This window comes from Mus caroli, unplaced genomic scaffold (assembly GCF_978045245.1).
Source record: "Mus caroli unplaced genomic scaffold, Mus_caroli_1 scaffold_3, whole genome shotgun sequence".
In the NCBI taxonomy this organism is placed as follows: domain Eukaryota; kingdom Metazoa; phylum Chordata; class Mammalia; order Rodentia; family Muridae; genus Mus; species Mus caroli.
Window position 1 is genome coordinate 82,555,920 of NW_028227258.1, and position 18,988 is coordinate 82,574,907.

The following is an 18,988-nucleotide window of genomic DNA, read 5'->3' on the forward strand; positions in this document are numbered from 1 at the left end:
GTTCATTAGAGCAGAGTAGACCCAGTGGCCAGAGGCTTGGGGCAGCCAGTCACATCGTATCCACAGTCAAGACACACAGAGTTGTGACTGGTAGACCATTGGCCTCATAGGCAGGAATAGATTGAGTCCTCAGTGCTGAAGAAAAAGAGGGGACAGAGGGTGATGAGTGATTATACTCAGCCTACTTTCTTTCAGTAAGTCAGCCTGGAGCCCCAACCTAGTTCTGTAGTTGTTCTACATACATCTAGTGGGGGTCCTCCCACTTCAACTAACCCAGTCCAATAATCCCTCACAAATATGCCCGGAACCTTGGTTCTTTAGTGACCGAGGGGTCTGCCAAGTTGACAGTATAAACTATCACACGTTTCCACCTTACCAGCTTGACACCTAATTATATGCTAGGCAATAACTGTCTGTTCTTTGTCCCTGTAGACTTATGGCCATCCCATAATACAGAAATTAGTCCATTCCAACGTCAAAAGTCTATACAGGTTCTAACAGTTTCAACATCATTTAAAAGTCCAACATCTTCCGACGCTAGAGCCAATGCCTTAACTTTTATAAAGTTACACGTGAGTTTTAATATACAGTGGCACAGAATAACTGCCCCCATTCTAACAGAGAAGCTCCATAGCAAGAAAGGAGCAGACCAGAGCAGGACCAAAGACCAACAGGCCAAATACCAAATCATTCAGTTCCATGTTCAGCCTCTAGAGCTCTTGACGGAACAGTCTGAGCTCCAAAAGTCTCCAGTGGCCGCTTTCTCCAGCTCTGCTGCCTGCAGTACGGCCTTTCTCTCCAGTCAGCTCTCTTCCTTATATTCACTTTTTCTGTCTTCTCTTCCCTAATATGGGAATCACAAGAACATGCCACCACACCCATGTTTGTTTTGTTTAATTTTGGTTTTGGTCCTTGGTTTTGTTTGTTTGTTTGTATTAATGTGGATTCTGGAAACTAAACTCGGGTTATCGTATTTGCCCTTTTCCAACTGAGACACCTCTCTAGCCCGCTGCTTTGTGCGTTAAGTATAATCATCCTACCCATCTCGGTTGTCTAATATTACTAAGAGATATCATGACCAAGGCAACTCATAAAAGAAAGCATTTAATTGGGGGCTTGCTTACAGTTTCATAGAATTAGCCTATGATCATCATGGAGGGAAGCAGACAGGTGTGGCTCTGAGGACTTTGCATCCTGATTTGAAGGCAGAGGCAAAGATGAAGAGACACTAGACCTGGTGTGGCCTTTTGAAACCTCAAAGACCACCCCCAGTGATGCTCTTCCTCCAATTAGGCCACACCTACTCCAATGAGGCCACACCTCCTAATTGTTCCTAAACCACTTACCAACTGCACACTAAGCATGAATGGTTGGGAGCCGGTCTCATTCAAGCCACCACAGCCACCTATCCATGTCTGTATATCTCCAAAACCAGTTTAGATGAATAAAGACATTTCAAGACTCAGTTTCAGGTAATGAAGATGGTTTAGGGAAACATAAAACAAAGTGAAGAACGAATGATATACCACACTGCAGCATATATGACCATCACTGGCTCAAGTGTGGTAAATAGGACTTGCAGGAAGCTACTACAGAGCTTGATAAACATGGAGATTGGGGCCACCCCAGGCCTCCGTCTGGGGACAGAAACGCACACCCATAGCCAGTCCTTGATGATAATTAGCAAACTACCTTCACGATTCACTGCCTTATTTTAGAGGAACTATTTTGCCAAGATAGCAAAATATATCAGCTTGTTTTTCTTTTTTAACTTCTTCGCTTTTGAATTTTTCTTTTCAGGAGACAACAATGGGTGGTCTCTGCAACTGGACAAATATTTTGCTAATTACTATAAACTGGCTTCCACTAACTCCTTTGAGGCAGAAACTTCCGAATGCTGTAAGTAACCATGCAGCTGAGGCCCCTCTTTGATGAGGTCCTGGTAAAACACCATGCTTTTACCTTTTGGCTACAACATTTTGTTTTAAATGTTTGCTTTTGAAAGTCAAGTATGGTTTTCTAGTTGCAAGCATCTTAAGAAAGGAAACTTCAATTTGGAATCCTGTTTTTAAGAGTAATTCATCAAATCAGGTATTGCAAACAAAATCAATGTCCGTGTCAGGGTTGCTATTTTATCAATGTCCTTTTGGCCATCAGAGGTGATTTTTTTTCCTTTTTCTTTTTTTTTTAATTTTAATTTTATTTTTATTTTCTTTTTATGGGGGAGGTTACAAGGGTGGAGGGTGGATACGGAAGGGCTAGGAAATGAGTGGGACTGGAGTGCATGGTGTGACATTCCCAAAGAATCAATTTTTAAAAATATGATTTAAAAAAAAAAAGACAGAAAGACAGACAGACAGACAGGAAGGAAGGAAGGAAGGAAGGAAGAAAGGAAGAAAGAAAGAAAGAAAGAAAGAAAGAAAGAAAGAAAGAAAGAAAGAAAGAAAGAAAGAAAGAAAGAAAGAAAGAAAGAAAAACAGTGCAGTGAGGGAAAACAAGAAAATGGAGAGGCAGAGCAGCTGCTTCCGTCTTAGGTCTTAACGTCTACCCGTCTACACGCGAAAGGCGCCTGCAGTCTCCAGACATGGCGCCAAGCCCAGGCCTTTGAGAGCATTGCTCACTACAGCTCGCTCCTGCAGTCCCTGCTTAGCATTTGCAGGTAGTGCCTGCAGTGTGGGAGGGAGAAAGCCTGGAGAGTGGCTTCATCATGTTTTCAAATAGGAATCAGTACTAAAATAATTTCTTTTAAATAAGTTTTGTCTAGTTAATAAATCCTGCAAATATACATGTGTGCCTGGGACCTGTAATTTTCAAAACTCTACTCATAAACCAAGGGTTTGGGGAGGGGCAACCCTTTTGCTGTGTTCTTTTCCTTGTTGTTCTACTATGAATCTAAAGTTTAGCTTTTCACATTGATAACATGTCTTTGTCTTCACTACTCAAATGAGATCAAAAGACTACCAACAACCCCCAATGTAATGGTATGCCCTTCTCTCCCGTGAGTCATACGGGCAACCTTTGTCAGCATCACACCTGCCTATCAAAGGTGGGGAGTCAAATAATTTGATCATCAGAAAGGTCAAAGTTTAGCTGGTGATACAGCTCTCTGCCTAGCACGTATAAGGTTCTAGGTTTAATTCCTAATATTGCTGAAAAACCTTTTGGAAGCATAGCATTGTTATTAATATATTACAAATTCATAAACTAAATATTTTAGTTAAAATGTAACTTCATTTTTGTATTTTATCTGTTTTCATTTCTTACATTTAAATTAAAATTTCACCGAACCCTATCCAAAAATAAATTGAATTGAATCTTCTGTCTTACCATATAAATATTTTATTAATTTAAAGTATAGTTATTAACAGAATTAAGTCATCAATACGCATTAACGAGTTATAAAAGACATTGTTAAATGGCAAAAGAAGGTAATAGCAAAAAAGAAAATCCGTAAGAAAGAGCTCCATTTGGTCTAATATTGCACGCCTGCACATATGTCAAACATAAGATGTCCAGTGGTACAATGGCGTAAAGTCAGCAGCACCAGAAGCCTGCACAGCAGATCTGGTGTTCAAGGCCATCCTGGGCCACACAGTGGGAGCCTGTGTCCAAAAGCACTGGAGAGAACGAGGGGAAAGGAAGAAAGAGACAAAATGAAAGAGAGGGAGAGGGAGGGAGAGGGAGGGAGGGAGGGAGGGAGGGAGGGAGGGAGGGAAAATGGAGGAAGAAAGAGAGAGAGGGAGAGGGAAAAAGAGACAGACAGAGAGACAGAGAGAGAGAGAGAGAGAGAGAGAGAGAGAGAGAATGAATCAGCAGCTGCATCCAAAGCTCAGACCATTACGGTCAAGGAGGGAATGGCAGCTGTCATAGCTCACACTACAGTTTGTAAAGCAAAAACAGCAGGGGAAAACAGAGGGAGTCAGAAAAGAACCCAGTTTTGCCTAGTCTGTCCCTGTGGAAGAGATTTGCCACAAATAATTATTCAAGAAGTATGGCACTACACAATCAGTGATGGATCGAGATCAATACAAGGGTAATTTTTTTGTCGATGCTTAGAAGACATCAAAAAGCTCAATTTTTAATTAGATTTCTTTAGAGTGGGGATTACAACTGCTAAATTAAACATCTCAAGCAGTACATGAAGTAACAGTGGGGTGAAACTTAAATTAAGGTTCCTGTTGTAACACTTTCCTCATGTTAAAAATGAACCTAAGATCAGCTCAAAAATATTTCACGTACTTGAAAGAATGTGAGCAATCCACATTTTAAAGTCACCTCTTCAGAGAAATGTCATAGAAAGCACCATATGTAAGATAGCCAATGCATAATCAAAGTTTAACTTTGAAGGATTTGAGAGAGAAATTATGTATTCATTGGCTATAAGCATTGACCTGCTCATGCAGTAATCCTTTTTTTAACCCAGTTATAATTCTTACATGAACATTTTTAAATATATTTTTTAAATTATCAGGGTGCCTTTGAACCCACAATCCTCTTGCCTCTGCCTCCCAAATTCTGGATCACGGGTGTGTGTCACCACATTCTGCAGAACACGTACAATTTTGGAGCATGACAGCATCCAGGAGTTTTTCAAAAGATAGTTTTAAAATATTGAGAGGATTTTTGTCACAGATAGTCTGAATAACTCCTAAAACTTCACTGTGGGACGAATGCTTCTCTGCCCAACCTAGTTTCACTGATACTGGGGGTTGGGAAGATGAAGAATGGGATGTATACTTTTGGCCATCTTGTGAGGCTGGAACATCTTACAGATAGGATTCAAAAGGTCTAGAATCTCCTAGAGCCCTCCCATTCACAAAGCTAAGTAGTCTAGCAGCAGTTGTAATCCATGTAACTCCTACAGTGTGTTTTCTGCTTGCTGTAGAATGGACACTTCCAAGACAGTGAGTGTATTTCCCCCACCCCACCCCACCCCCATCATCTATTGACTCCTGGTGCTGGGAACCACATAGCAGCAGCTACAGCTATAAATATTCAGTGCCGTGGTGCAGGAGAGAAACCACTTCTAACTGTTGTCAATCAGGAACATGTGTATCCATGTCTACTGACTTCTTCCGAGACACTAAAATTGCAATGCTTTACATAGATTTGCTTATTTTTAAACAATAACAGCTCATTTAAAACTCTGCAGGACAAGCGGGAGCTGCTGGCAGGGTTCTGTGCTCTCAGCCCTGAGCTGTACAGGGAAAACCCTTTCAAAAGGAGGAAAGCCTATCACTCCGTGCTTATGTCTCCTTGTTGCTAGCTTCTGGTTAAAATCATTTAGTCTCCCACCAAAGACTTTATTTATTACTTTCAGTACTTATTATCAAACAGAAGCTTTCAAATGGACATAAAAGCCTCCCCCTCCGCAGACAGACAGACAGACAGACAGACACACACACACACACACACACACACACATGCACAGACACACACAATCACTTCTCCTTTTGATGAGAGAAGCAGAAGATTTCACTCATTTTGCAACAAATGAAAAGTCAGTGCTCTATTAAAACAAAACCAATAGACAAACTAGGGAAGATGGCTCCTCTGCTCCTGCTGCTCCAGTCACTAGTCCATCTCACTATGCAAGCCATTTCATTATCTCCTATGTCTAGGGAAAACTTAAAAGATGGTGAGAAATCCAGGAAACTCCTTGCTTTCCCCACCCATATGTTAGTCAGCATTCCATTATCTGAACAAACATCTGAGATGGGAGTGGAAAGATTTCTCAGTGTTAAGAGCACTTGCTTCTCCTGCAAAGGACTAGAGTCTGGCTCCCCAGCTCCCATCCGCAGAGGCCCCGGTAACCAGTCACCACCAGCTGCAAGGGATCCGGTGTTCTCTGGGGCACCCATGGACTCACACACACACACACACACACACACACACCTATTACACTCATGGTAGCACACACACACACACACACACACACACATTTTAAAAATCATTTTAAAAGGAAAAGAAGGAAAGAGGAATCGGCTCCTCGCCGTGTATATTATCTGATGTTACTGCTAGGCTGGCCTGGTCTTGACCTTAAATTCAGAGCAAACAGTGGAACCTTAATTTAAAGCATTCACCCAAGTGCTTAGGTAAAGCATGATAGACTTGCATAGCAGGCAATACTCATGGCTCTGCCTTTCTTTCTCTTCGTCCCCCCTCCCACCCGGCCCCCCACTTTGTTACTCCTTCCCGCTTCCTCTCTGTTCAGTGGTTGGCTCTGTGCCCATGCATTGTTTGTGCCGAGATCTAGAACTTGACTGTGATGAAGCCAATTTACGAGCTGTCCCATCAGTTTCTTCCAATGTGACTGTAATGTAAGTAGCAAAGATTGGCTCGTCCTTAATAAGGCTGAATAAGGCTGAATAGTGCTTCAGTGGACCCCTGGGGCCAACCCTGGGTCATAACTAAGAATGCGTTTTTGGTTCAAAGACGGTTTCCTCCCTAAATCAGTTATAATGAATTTTTCACTCATGGCTTGAAATGCTTTTAAATATTAGACCTCACCTTAAGTTACTTCATAAACAACTCTGTGAAGTGTTGATTATTCACAGTATTTCATCTAAGCAAAAGACGCCATCCGTTTCAATTGCTACTGGGGGGTGGGGAGGGTAAGGCTAAACAATTACTTCTTACAGCTTTCTCATTACACAGAATTTTTATTCGGTGCTTATTGCAAGAGCTATTTTGGAGTTTATTACACACAAGGAAGTTTTCGTGTATGCTTGTGTACAAATAAAGAGAAACAAATAAAATAAATTGGAAAAAATATTCCCAGAACTTCATATTTAAATTAACTTCTAAATCACATTTTGATGCTGTCATATTGATGTTGTCATCTTTTCATACACAATTCAGACTCACATATAGAAAAGAAAAGGAAGAGTCGTATAAAGAGTGTCCTGCTGAGCTCAGCATTTGTGATGCTAACCTTCCAGTCATGGTTATTTGACTTGGCCAGACTTCAGCAGCACACAAGCACACATATTGGTCCAGATTTTTTTTTTTAAAGACCTCAATGGAAAATAGAAACTTCAGTATATTTTAATTGAGTTGGTTGGGCTTTGGGTTTTGTTGGTGTGGGGACTTCATCCATGTGTTTTAATACCTTGTGACTCTGGCTTTTTGGTTCACGCAGACATAGTAAGAGTAACCCTTGAGTATTCAGGTGTTGGCAAGTCTTGCCTTTCTCAAACAACTACACGGCAACTCAGATGCTTGGCACCCAGGTAAAGGAGCTGCAGCAGAGCCCGTCAAGTTCACAGAATCTGGATGTTACCCAGGGGACCTCAGTCCGGGAACATACCCTGAGACCCAGGGGAATGCCATCCACAAAAGCTTGCTCTCTGAGGGAAGTTGAAGGAAGTGACATTTCCTAGATGAAGAGGAAGCATCCTCTGTGTCCTTCCCTTCTCACCTCCCAAGCCTATCCTAGTAATTAGTCCTGCTAGAGAAAAAAGTAATGGTTCCTCTAAAGAAGCTGATGGAGGTCCTAGAAAGAGTTTCTACGAATTTGTTTCTAACAAGAGAGAGAGAAAGAGAGAGAGAGAGAGAGAGAGAGAGAGAGAGAGAGAGAATTATCAACCCCACTACTTTCATCAAATTACTGCAAAATCCAAATGAAAGTCTGATGCAGCCAACTTCAGTTGTTGTTGTTGTTGTTTTTTCATTTCCCACAAGTAATATTGGAATTTATTTGCCAGTGAACCAACTAATCTTTGTGAAAGAAAGGAACAGAGAAAGAATGCTAGAGGGATGGAGGTGGGGGAAAACAGAGTAAATAATGTAGATAAATTATTATAAATTATTATGGCATACATACAAAATTAGATATGTATCAGCCAGCTTTAACCCAGGAAGGAAAGGAAGAAGAGAGGGAGGGAGGCAAAGAGGAAGGGGGAGGGAGGAGAGATGGAAGGAGAGTTAAAAACTAAACCTAAGATCATATTCTACAAGAAGACAAGTGAAGAAACTATAAAGTGGATTCAGGGCACCTGCCCTGGACTTCAGATTGATGGAAGAATGGAAGGCTAGGTCCCAGTAAATGGGAACAATCATAACACCGCTGTTAAGATTTGTTATTTCAGTTTAACTTGAACAGGTTGCTTGGTAAATATTCAACAGGCATTCGTAGTTGTAGGTGTAATGCTCAGAGGTTTAAATCTACAATATTTGGCTATTTCTGAAGAAAAAAAAGAAAGAAAGAAACAAAGAAAGAGAAAAGAAAACAGTACTATCAGACTTGAAGTATTGACTCAGTAATATTGTACTTGCTTAATACACACAGGGTCCTGAATTCATATCAGGACTGTACACACACACACACACACTGCAACTCTGACTCTATATATACCGATAGATACAGTTATACAGCATTGTCTTTTACTTTTAACTAAACCACTTGATTCCAGCTGTCCATATAGATTCTTCTTGCAGATCCCTGGCTCTACTTCACACCTGTTCCAGTCTGTTTGTTCTGTTCCAGAGGGGGTAAAAAGCTCTAGGCTTTAGTGTAAATGCATTACAAGACTAAATATCACACGTTTCCCTAGTAAGTTCATTTTTCCAGATTTGGAGCTGCAACTATTGTAGGGAAATGTCAGAAAGGGCCTAAGTCACATGTAAGTAAAATATCAAAGAAGCTAATCATCCAATGAGTGTTTATTGAAGTCAAGGCTTTTTGAAAATGTTTCACATAAATTCTAAAGAGTGAGGTGAGCAAACACAGGTAGCTATAAATATTTATACCTTGTTCCAGCTCAATAAATGTTAACTTTGTTTGAGAGTTGACTTTTAGATCCCTGAACATAGCCAGTAAAAAGGAGAGCCCTGGCTTGTGCTTCCTCCGTACAACATGCACACACTGTATACAATGCTTGGTGAAGAACCAAACAGGGTGTCTAAATTCAAGATATAAAGATATTTGACATGATGAAAGTATGTGGGGTTTTCCTGGTCAATGAAAATAATATCCATCCCTCTTCACTTGTATCATTTAGAAAGAATTTGTTTAGAATCCCTAGGCATGTGCTAATAAGGATCCAGCTTTACACGAGAGGTTTCTCGTAAGTTCCTAAATGAACCTCCCAACCTGCATTCAAACCATTCCACTCAAGAGTGCTTGGGGGTTCTCATAGAATCTCACTTGTACCCCTTTTTAGGGATATTAAGTGTGCTTCCTCACACAGTGTTTGGAGTCCTAATCTCGCATGAAAAGGGGAAAATGTATCAGCTCCATATTCTCCTATATACCCTCCAAAACTCCCAACACACTGAACTAATCACTTTGAAACAAACATGGAAACAAACAAACGCAATAGACAACAAATCGCCTCCTTATCCCTAGGGAATAGGGATAAGATTCTCTGAGAGAATCCTCTAATCTATAGACAAGAGATATCATCAGTCATCCACAGAGAGGGCAGAGATGCTCTTTACAAAAGAACATGGTGGGAGTTTAACAGGCATTTAATGAGAGAATGGATAAAGGAAGGAAGGAAGGAAAGAAGGAAGGAAGGAAGGAAGGAAGGAAGGAAGGAAGGAAGGAAGGAAGGAAGGAAGGAAGGAAGGAAGAAAGGAAGGAAGGAAGAAAGGAAGGAAGGAAGAGAAGGGTGGATAAATACTCTTTTAAGAGCACACCAAACTTTCACCTGGGTCATTAAACCAAATTCAAATATTTAACAATTTCTCTTTCCACAATATAAACACAGAAAGACTGTAAGGCTGCCTTCGGTTTGGAAGCTAAGTCCGAACGCTGGTAGGAAAGGAAGTCTCAGTAAGCTAGGAGTAAGAAGAGAGATGGTTTAGTGGTGGCTCAGACTCCCAGACTGACTTGGAGAAAGTGTGACTAGTTAGGCTTTCTGAGTCATTCATTTAAAACACATCATTAAACCAGGCTATAGTGCATCCAGTTCAGAATGCAGCCCAGGATCGTCACTGTCATAATGAGAAGTAAGATATGAAAGTGAAGAGCCACTCAGCAAGACTGAACTGTGTATGTGTTTCAGGTCCCTGCAGAGGAACTTCATAAGAACACTCCCTCCCAACGGCTTCAGGAAGTACCGTGAGCTGCAGAAGCTGTAAGGAAAACTTTAACTCTGGGCTTACCGTGAACCTTCACTCTTGTGTACCTGTTTACTTCTGTAACAGCATCATAGTACATATTAAGTCTGACAATCCCCACCTGGAGAAAGTATTTATCCCTTAGCTGAAGACTAGCAAGTAAAGCTTCTGAGTGTCTCTTAGGAGACATTCTAGAAAGACCTCCCTAAATAAATGGGAGCTTGTGTGCCGTGGGTCCTCCGCCATGCCTCACAGAACGGAAATATGTATTTCTGCCTTCCCCTCTCATGGGTCAGCTCAATGCTCATCTCAGAGAAAAGTGTGTCAAACTTAGGGCAACCAAGATGGCTCAGTGTGTATTAGTCATATCAGTCTGTTAAGGCCTAGGTAAAATGGTAAGGCCTAGGTAACTGTTACCTGGCTACCCTGCCATTATAAGGAAACTTTCTCATACATTTCTGCTATTGCTAGGAAACTTTCTAATGACAAATTGATTACATATTCTCTTATGTTTTGTGCCCTTAGAAACCAATCATGATAGAAGTCAATAAAAATAGATATAGATATAGATATAGATATAGATATAGATATAGATATAGATATAGATATCCACCCAAACCAACCACCCATCAGCACTTGCTGAATATATGTATAAACTTTTATGGTATAATCTTACTCTGGGACAAACCCAAACATAAGACAGAAACCTTCACCAATATAAGAAATTATTTCTATTTTGTGTAGTGGTCAAGTAGAGTTTAAGTTGCCAAGACCTCCCCAGGAACTGACATCCTACTTGGCAGAAAGAGACGTGTACGTGGGTAACTGACAGCCTGGATGTTAGACGTGGATGTTAGAAATGGCAAGTCCCCTGCCACAGTCAAATACCCCAACAGTGGGAGCAGGATAAGTGTACAACAAAGACACGTTCCTAAGGAAACCCCCCTACCTATAAACCCAGATTGGCAGAATAACTCGGCACAGATATTTGTAGATCTCAGGCTTTAAAAGCCCTGTAGGACTATGACTTAGGGTCATAGTTCAGTTCTCAAATCTAGACCACGGCCCTGGTCAAGCAGTCCTAGGGTGGATGCTCAGTAAACTATTCCTGTCTGACTGAGATTAGTATTCATGTGGTTTGTGAGGTGATTCGTGAACCCCGACAGGTCAGGGTTCTCTAGAGTAACAGAATATATATATATATATATATATATATATATATATATATATATATATATATATGATTTAGTAGAATAAAACTACCCAGCACAGGCACCAAGCCTGATGATCTGAGAACAACCCCCCGGAAGGAGATAGGTGACTCCCAAAGGTTGTCTTCTGACTTCTGTGTATACTGAATGGTGTGTGTGTGTGTGTGTGTGCGTGCGCATGCACGTGCACATATAATAAATAAGTGCAAAAGATAAGGGAAGAAGAAATAGGGACTGTAGAGATATGTAAATTATGAATGAGTATTGGTCTTTCAGAAGACCAGAGTTCAGATCCCAGCCCAAGTTGGCCACTCACAGCTGTCTGTTACTCCACCTTCAAGTGATCCAAGAGCTCTGGCCTCTAGGGAGACCCACTTCATATGCACATATGAACACAACTCACACACACCCCCCATGCGTAACTAAAAATAAAATCAATCTTTTAGAAGAATTTTTAAAGATGTGGTGATCTTCAGCAAGATCCAGTATCATTATTAAATAGTGGGCAAGGGATGTAGCTCTGGGGAAGAGCACTTGCTCAGTATGCGCAAGACTCTGGCTTCAAACAGCACCACTAGTTTTTTGGGGTTTTTGGTTTTAAATGTTTAAATCATGAAGTATTTGTCTTAGTCGATATTCTATTGCTGTGAAGAGACACCATGACCACAGCAACTCTTATAAAGGAAATCATTTAATCGGGGCTGGTTTACTATTCAGAGGTTCAGTTCACTGTCATCATGGCAGGAAGCATGGCAGACATAGTGCTGGAGAAGCAACTGATTGTTCCACATCCACAGGCAGCAGGAAGAACAGGACACTGGGCCTGGCTTGAGCATTTAAAGCCACAAAGCCTACCCACAGTGACACACTTCCTCCAACAAGGCCACACCTCTTAATCCCTGTCTCCACTCCCTAATGACCAAACATTCAAATATTGTGAGCCTATGGGGGGACACTCCTATCCAAACCACCACAGAATTTTCCCATATGTTAGCAAGTTCAGCTGAGGAGGTTCACTCTCTATCTTGGCCCTGATCAGCACTGGGCTGCTTGCCTCTTTTCAGGTGAGCTTCATGAATGTATTCTCAACATCCGCAATATCCAAGGTGATCTCTGTATGATTTAGGTCAACTCTATGATTGAGTCATAAAGAGTTATTGACTTCTTGGACTTAGAGGCTCTGTCCCTGAAACATACTATCAAGAAAACATCCTGGAACTTCTCTCTGCTTATGGACACCTTGATTTCATCTTGGCGTACTAATACAGATGTGCACTTTCTTTTTTTTTTTTTTTAACATTTATTTTAATAGCCAGACTTGGTGGCACACATCTTTTTTTTTTTTTTTTTTTTATTATATGTAAGTACACTGTAGCTGTCTTCAGACACTCCAGAAGAGGGCGCCAGATCTTGTTACGGATGGTTGTGAGCCACCATGTGGTTGCTGGGATTTGAACTCTGGACCTTCGGAAGAGCAGTCGGGTGCTCTTACCCACTGAGCCATCTCACCAGCCCCCGTGCACTTTCTTAAGAAGTAGATGGAGTTAGTATAAACACACTACAATCAACAGTATATCCCCAGTATATAACCAACACTGCACAGCCTGGAACATGCTGGTCCTGAAGAGGGCTGAGGCCAATACTAAAGCAAGAAGGGGTGGCATTTTCTTACTCTGTCAATTCTCCGGGTTTGAGACTTTATTTCCAAAGTCACATCAGAAAAATGTGGACTTGATCGACACATACGTATGATAGCGAAGAGTTCAGCCAGGACATATATTCAACAGTATACATCAGATTGGCCTCTAAGAGAATATGCTGGTACCTCATAGCCCTCAAATGACCAAGCATCAGCCATGAACTACCTCCTCCTGCTTGCAAAGACCATCTCCCAAGCAAAACACCCATGATTCTGCTCATGGTAGTCTATGTAGGCAGCTTCTCCTGGAGGGCTGTCTGTGGGAAGAGATTTCAGGGTGTACTCTAGATGGCCTCGTCACAATGTGGATGACACACCAGCAGCTAATCTAGGTTCCTCTCTCTGTGAGAGTCTCTGATATGAGAGTTGAAATGAGCAGAGAATCAAGCAAATGGCCTAAGGGGATGCTGACATGGGAGTGGCCTCTGAAAACTTTATCCATGAATTGTTGGAACTCTTTCCAGGAAAAGTTTTTAAATAAAGAAAAAGTGGACCGGAGCCCAACCACTCCTCAGAACCAGTGGGAGCTCTTCCAGGAAAAGACCTTAGTCCAGGAGAGGTCAGCCGGTCAGTTCAGGACAGCAGCAGCCAGCACTCCGATCTGCTCATGTTGCTCAAAATGAAAGACCCACTATTTCCAGGAAGGAACCAGAGCTTGAGAGACACCATGGGACAGGTTGCAGGTTGCGATCAGCACCATCAGGAAAGGTTAGAAGAAAGTAATTTTGAATGGATTTATATCACCCCACTTGATCAGGACTGAAGGATAGAGGGCTCCAAACCCCTCTCCTCCTCCAAACACCCAGATGATACCTCCGCCTATAGGATTGAAGACAGTGTGGCCACGCTCCCAACTCCGTACCTCCTCTTGCCAAGGGAAAGAATCTTAAGTCCTTGCCCTGTTCCTTGCCCTGAGTGGGGCATTTAAACAAGGCAGCAGCAGTTGGTTCCGTTTTGAGTATGGAAGCAGAGGCAGGTTAGCCTGCCTCAGGGTTGTGGTTTGAATATGAATTGAACTCCTTAGGCGCAAGTGCTTAAACAACTGGTGTCCAGCGGGCGGCGCTGTGGTGGAAGGTTATGGAGCTTGAGGAGTTGGAGTTTCATTCACTGGAGGAAATGGATGACTGGGATTTTGTAGCCTGTTTCCTGTTCTGCCTCAGCTCTCCTTGGCTGGAGATACAGCTAGCAAGCTGCCTCCTGCTCCTCCTACCCTGCCTTCCCTGACTCAAGGGGCTGTATCCCCTCAAACTGCAAGCCAGGATAAGCCCGCCCTCTGCTAAGTTGTTCCTTATCGGGTGTTTTGTCACAGCACTGAGAACGAAGCTAACTAACCCTATCGGGTCTGTGTGCATACACGCCACTGCCTGCCCACCACAAGCCGTGAGACACTGACTTATAAGCAACTTACTTCTGCAAGTGAAAGAAAGCCACCTATCTATCGCCTTATCTAAGTTCTTTGGGGATTTGTGGGTGCGTGGTGTATTCAGACCACAGCATGAAGTCCAGACTCACTGAAGCACCAGACCAACAGAGAGTGAGACATCCTCAGCTAAACCTGTCGTCTGACCATCCTGTGCTAGGCCAAGGGACCCACACACAGGGAACTCCCAGCTGTCCCAAGGATGTCAGCTCAGCACAGTCACCAACAAGTGACAAGATTCATTCAGGTTACCGCCCATCCATCCTTCCAAATCTAGCATTTCACCTCCTCCATCCTATTCCTGGGCACTGTCTCTGTGCCTGCCTTCAACAAATCTCCAACTGTATTTCCTAATGTTTCATCTAACCATCTCTATCAGGTCTGTCTCTGCCTTCAGTGAAGCCCTCATGAATTACAGCCTCCATAACCTCTTTATAATCCTGTAATGCCCTGAGTGCGTGCGTGCGTGCGTGCGTGCGTGCCTCTGTGTGTGTGTGTGTGTGTGTGTGTGTGTGTGTGTGTGTGTGTGTGTGGTGAGTTGAGGGTTTACCTAAGCGTTAATATTGGTAATAGAAGAACCTATGATTGCCGTGGCTATTTTGTAGAGCACTGGTTCTCACCCTTCTTGATGCTGTAACCTGTTACTACAGTTCCTCGTGTTGTGGTGACTTCCAAGATTAAAGTTATTTCGTTGCTACTTCATAACTGTAATTTTGCTACTGTTACGAATCATAACATAAATTTCTGATGTGTGACCCACAGGTTGAGAACTACTACTGTAAAGAGCTATCAGAACTATTTTATCAACTACAGCCAACAAAAACAATAAATCTTACAAATGTGTTGTTATTCAGTAATTTATGACGGGGTGAAAAGACACAAATATGTCTGTCCATGTTTCTGACATCATGTGCTCATGACAGACATAATTCTTCAGTTTTATCTTCTGATAGCAAAATAAAAAGAAAGGCATAATCCTCAAGAGGCCAAGGTCCTGCCTTATGTTGTCAGAGATTTGTCTGTCTTTCTGATAGTTTAAACTGTGTAATAAACTTGTTGTTTTTTTTAATAATAGATGGAACCAGAGGGAATCCAAATGAAAAATTATTTAGTTCATACAAATAAACTATTTGTATTATTCTATTCTAAAGTGCCAGATAGCTTTTTAAAAGATTTATTTCGTGTTCGAAAATAAAACTCCAATGACAATCTATTTTTCAGAATTTCTCAGCTTTTAAAAGAAAAAAAAATGCTTTTCAGGGCAACTCCCTGAATCCTCCCATGCCCCAAGACTCTTCCTGATATCTAGCTCCCCCTTGTGGCCACATATTTAGATGGCATCGGTATCAGTTGTATAGCATTTAGATATACAAAAACATTTTGGTGTTTGTTTGTTTGTTTATGAGTGCTTTACCTGCATGTCTATCTGTGCACCATGTGCAAGACTTGTGCCTGTGCAGGTCAGAAGAAGGCTTTGGATTCATTGGAACTGGAATTGCAGATGGTTGTGAGCCACATTGTAGATGCTGAGAATGGACCCTGGGTTTTCTGGAAGAGCAGCTAATGCCCTCAACTGTTGAACCATCTCTCCAACCCCTGCTTGTGTTTTGAAACAAGTCTCACTCTGAAGATCCAGCTGGCCTAGAACTAAGACAAGTCCTCCTGCCTCCGTGTCCCAAGTACTCAAATTATAGGCATACGCCTTTGAATTTTTGCAAATCACTTCAAACAACAATCCAAAGAGCCTAACGACAAAACCTTCTGCCCGGTTTCTAGAGGCACACCTTGGCTCCACGTACAGACAGTGCAATCTGCTGCTTACTAGACGCTCACTACAGGTGAAAACACAACACTCCATCTTCAAGTTTCCCTGTGTATCAGGAAATACGATGTGTTACCTACCACGTGACCGGGCCACAGCATGTCACGGGAAAGAATCAATTCCGTAGCTGCATTTTTCTGGTGGAATCAGGGGGATACCTGTGAATCAAACTAACTGAAGTCCGTTCACATTGCTTTCTCTCTTTTACTGCTAACAAGTCATATATAAATGTGAGACAGTCTCCAGAACGATAGTAATGTGGATTCCAGACCCACCATCTTTGCTTCATCGTCCCTCGCAACCACGGGGCTGCAACACTGCGCACCGGTGCATGGAACGGGGAGAGCTTAGCCCTGGGTCCTGTTCCTTCTAATATGCAGTCATGTATGGAGTCCAAGCGTCCAGGGTGACTCGAGGTCACTCTGTAAGCCTGTGGACATTCCAATCTAGTTTACTGGCCATTTAAACCCCTTACAGGTTGTCTCACGAGCTTTTGCGAACAAGGTTAGGGGTGTCAGATTACTCCGACTCAATTTGATTTATTAGGATTTGGGGTTGCTTTGCGATAAGATTTGTGGTATCATATGTCACAAATACTTTTTTGTCTGTTTCTATGTGAGCACTTGTAAATCTGAATCTGTAACAGGAAAATGTAAAAGCCTGGATTTTAGGCCCATGTGATCAGTGCGTGCTTTTCTCTGCATTAGTTCTTGTCTAGAAAATTCTAAATAACCACTTTAGCTCCTATTGGTGTAGCTTCACAACTTCAATTTTTTGTAGTTGTTTTACTAATTGAGAATTTCATGCAATATATTTTTATCATATTCAGCCCACAGATCCACCCCTGCCTCCATATCTCTCCCAGCTATGTGACTTCTTTCTGTGGTTTTTTTTTTTTTTTAATGACCCACTGAGTCTAATTTGTGTTGCACATAAACTTGGGGTCAGGGAGGGGGCATCCACTGGAGCAGAGCTAACCTACCAGGGCCCTCACTTGTAAAGAAAACTGGATCTCCCTCACATTAGGAACCATCTCCTGCCAGTACCTTACCAGCTAAGGGCAGGGGTTCATGACCCCCCTCACTTCCCCTCCCCAATGCTAAAACATTGACTGGCTTGCTTTTGTGCAGAGCATTGGCTTCCCTGAGCTCATGAGCAGTGGTCCTGTCAAGTACCGAACACACTCTGTCTTCCAGACCTCTGGCTCTTACAGCCTTTGTACCTCCTCCTCCACAACAGTCCCTGAGCCTTAGACTGGGCTGAGGCAGAGAAGTCTCAGTTAGCCAAACGCTCTATGACACATGTTCTCTGCACTTGGACCAGTTTTGAGAATCCACTGCACAAGGAAACCTCCTCCGTGGTGAGGTCTGACAGCTGCACTAACCTGAGCAGAGATACAGGCTCGGAGGGCAGCTTGATATTATTTCCATTTATAGCTTCAACTTGCAAATAAACACCGACCCAAGCACACAAGAATTTAACAGCAAAATGCCAGTTTGGGCCAGTTATCCCACTGTCTCTCCCTTTCCTCTCAGGTCAATTTCTAATTCCAGTAAAATACACTCAAGGAGGTTTACCAGCAGTGCCAGGGACAAGGCTGTTGGCACACACCTCTGATTACATGTGCCAGGGTCTTTTATCTTATGAAGCTGACACTAGTGTATTGTTTTCTTTCTGACTACTCTTGGTCACAGGTGCCTGCAAAACAATAGGATTCACTCCGTGAGCGTCTCTGCCTTCAGAGGACTGCGCAGCCTCACTAAACTGTAAGTATCGGACTAAACGGCTCCCTGCACCATCAGCATTCCAGGCTAGTCCAGTCCAGTCCAAACCAGTTCTCCTGCTCAGGAGAGAGGCAGGGGACTTACAAGTAGTGCTGAAGGGACAGTGTGACAGGAGGGCTGGGAGCATGGGATTGGGGGCACACTGTGTTCCAGCTAAGCCTTAATGTCACTAGGCAGGGAGTAGCCTTGGGCACCGGCTCCCTCTACTTTCCTCTGGTAGTGCTGACTCCGGGCTGTTGTGGGAATAGATTTTTAAAACACCCAGGGCGGGCGGAGTTTCCAGTTGAGTGACAGCTAGATTTCCCCATGTTCTGTGCCACTGGTGTGGTATCTTCAGCAACAGGGTGTTAGTGTCCAATTGTGGAACCTACCTAATAGTATTGCCAATAGCTTCTAGTGTTTGGTGTTGTCTATGGAACCTCTCTGGCCAAAGTCCCCCCAAAATGTATCTCATTTCTGGTACTGGGAGCGAGGGTCCGGGGACATGGTAGTGTATGATGTCTCGTGAGGGCATCGTTATCCTCCACCGTGTGGTGACTCCATTCAAACTCTTTTTATGTCTACACTTTAGAAAGTTTCTACAGTAATTTGGATTTCCAAAGGGCCTTTGGAGTTAGTTACTCCCCCACACACTCCCTCCTGTACCTTGACCTCCATCCCCACACCCCTACTCCTCCTACCCTCTTATCTCCACCCCTTCACTCCCTGACTTCTAGTTTCTCCATTACTCCTTTATAGCACTATCTTCTACACTCCTTCCTCCGCACCATTTTAATCTCACACAACAACACTTAAGAGTTCTAGTTGTTCTTGCCCTTGCTGGCACCTTCGCCACCCCACCCCCGCCCTCGCCCCCAAACCCCACCCCCTCAGTGTTACCATCACCCTCTCCCTCCCCCTCACCCCCTGGCCCCCTCCCACCCTTTCCCTCCCCCTCAGCCTTGCCATCACCCTCGATACACCCCCGCCCACTCCGCCCCCCCCCCC

At 42.9% G+C, this 18,988-nt stretch overlaps 1 protein-coding gene across 2 annotated transcripts in view; it reads left to right on the forward strand.

Moving 5' to 3' along the window:
- The window catches only part of Rxfp1 (relaxin family peptide receptor 1), a 114,694-nt gene that overhangs the window by 68,038 nt on the left and 27,668 nt on the right, over positions 1-18,988 (forward strand). For both annotated transcript variants that reach the window (XM_021158615.3, XM_029475590.2), the window contains exons 3-6: positions 1,801-1,899; positions 6,215-6,320; positions 10,011-10,082; positions 17,912-17,983. In XM_021158615.3, the coding sequence (XP_021014274.2) occupies positions 1,801-1,899; positions 6,215-6,320; positions 10,011-10,082; positions 17,912-17,983 (349 nt within the window). The remainder of the gene's footprint in view (positions 1-1,800; positions 1,900-6,214; positions 6,321-10,010; positions 10,083-17,911; positions 17,984-18,988) is intronic.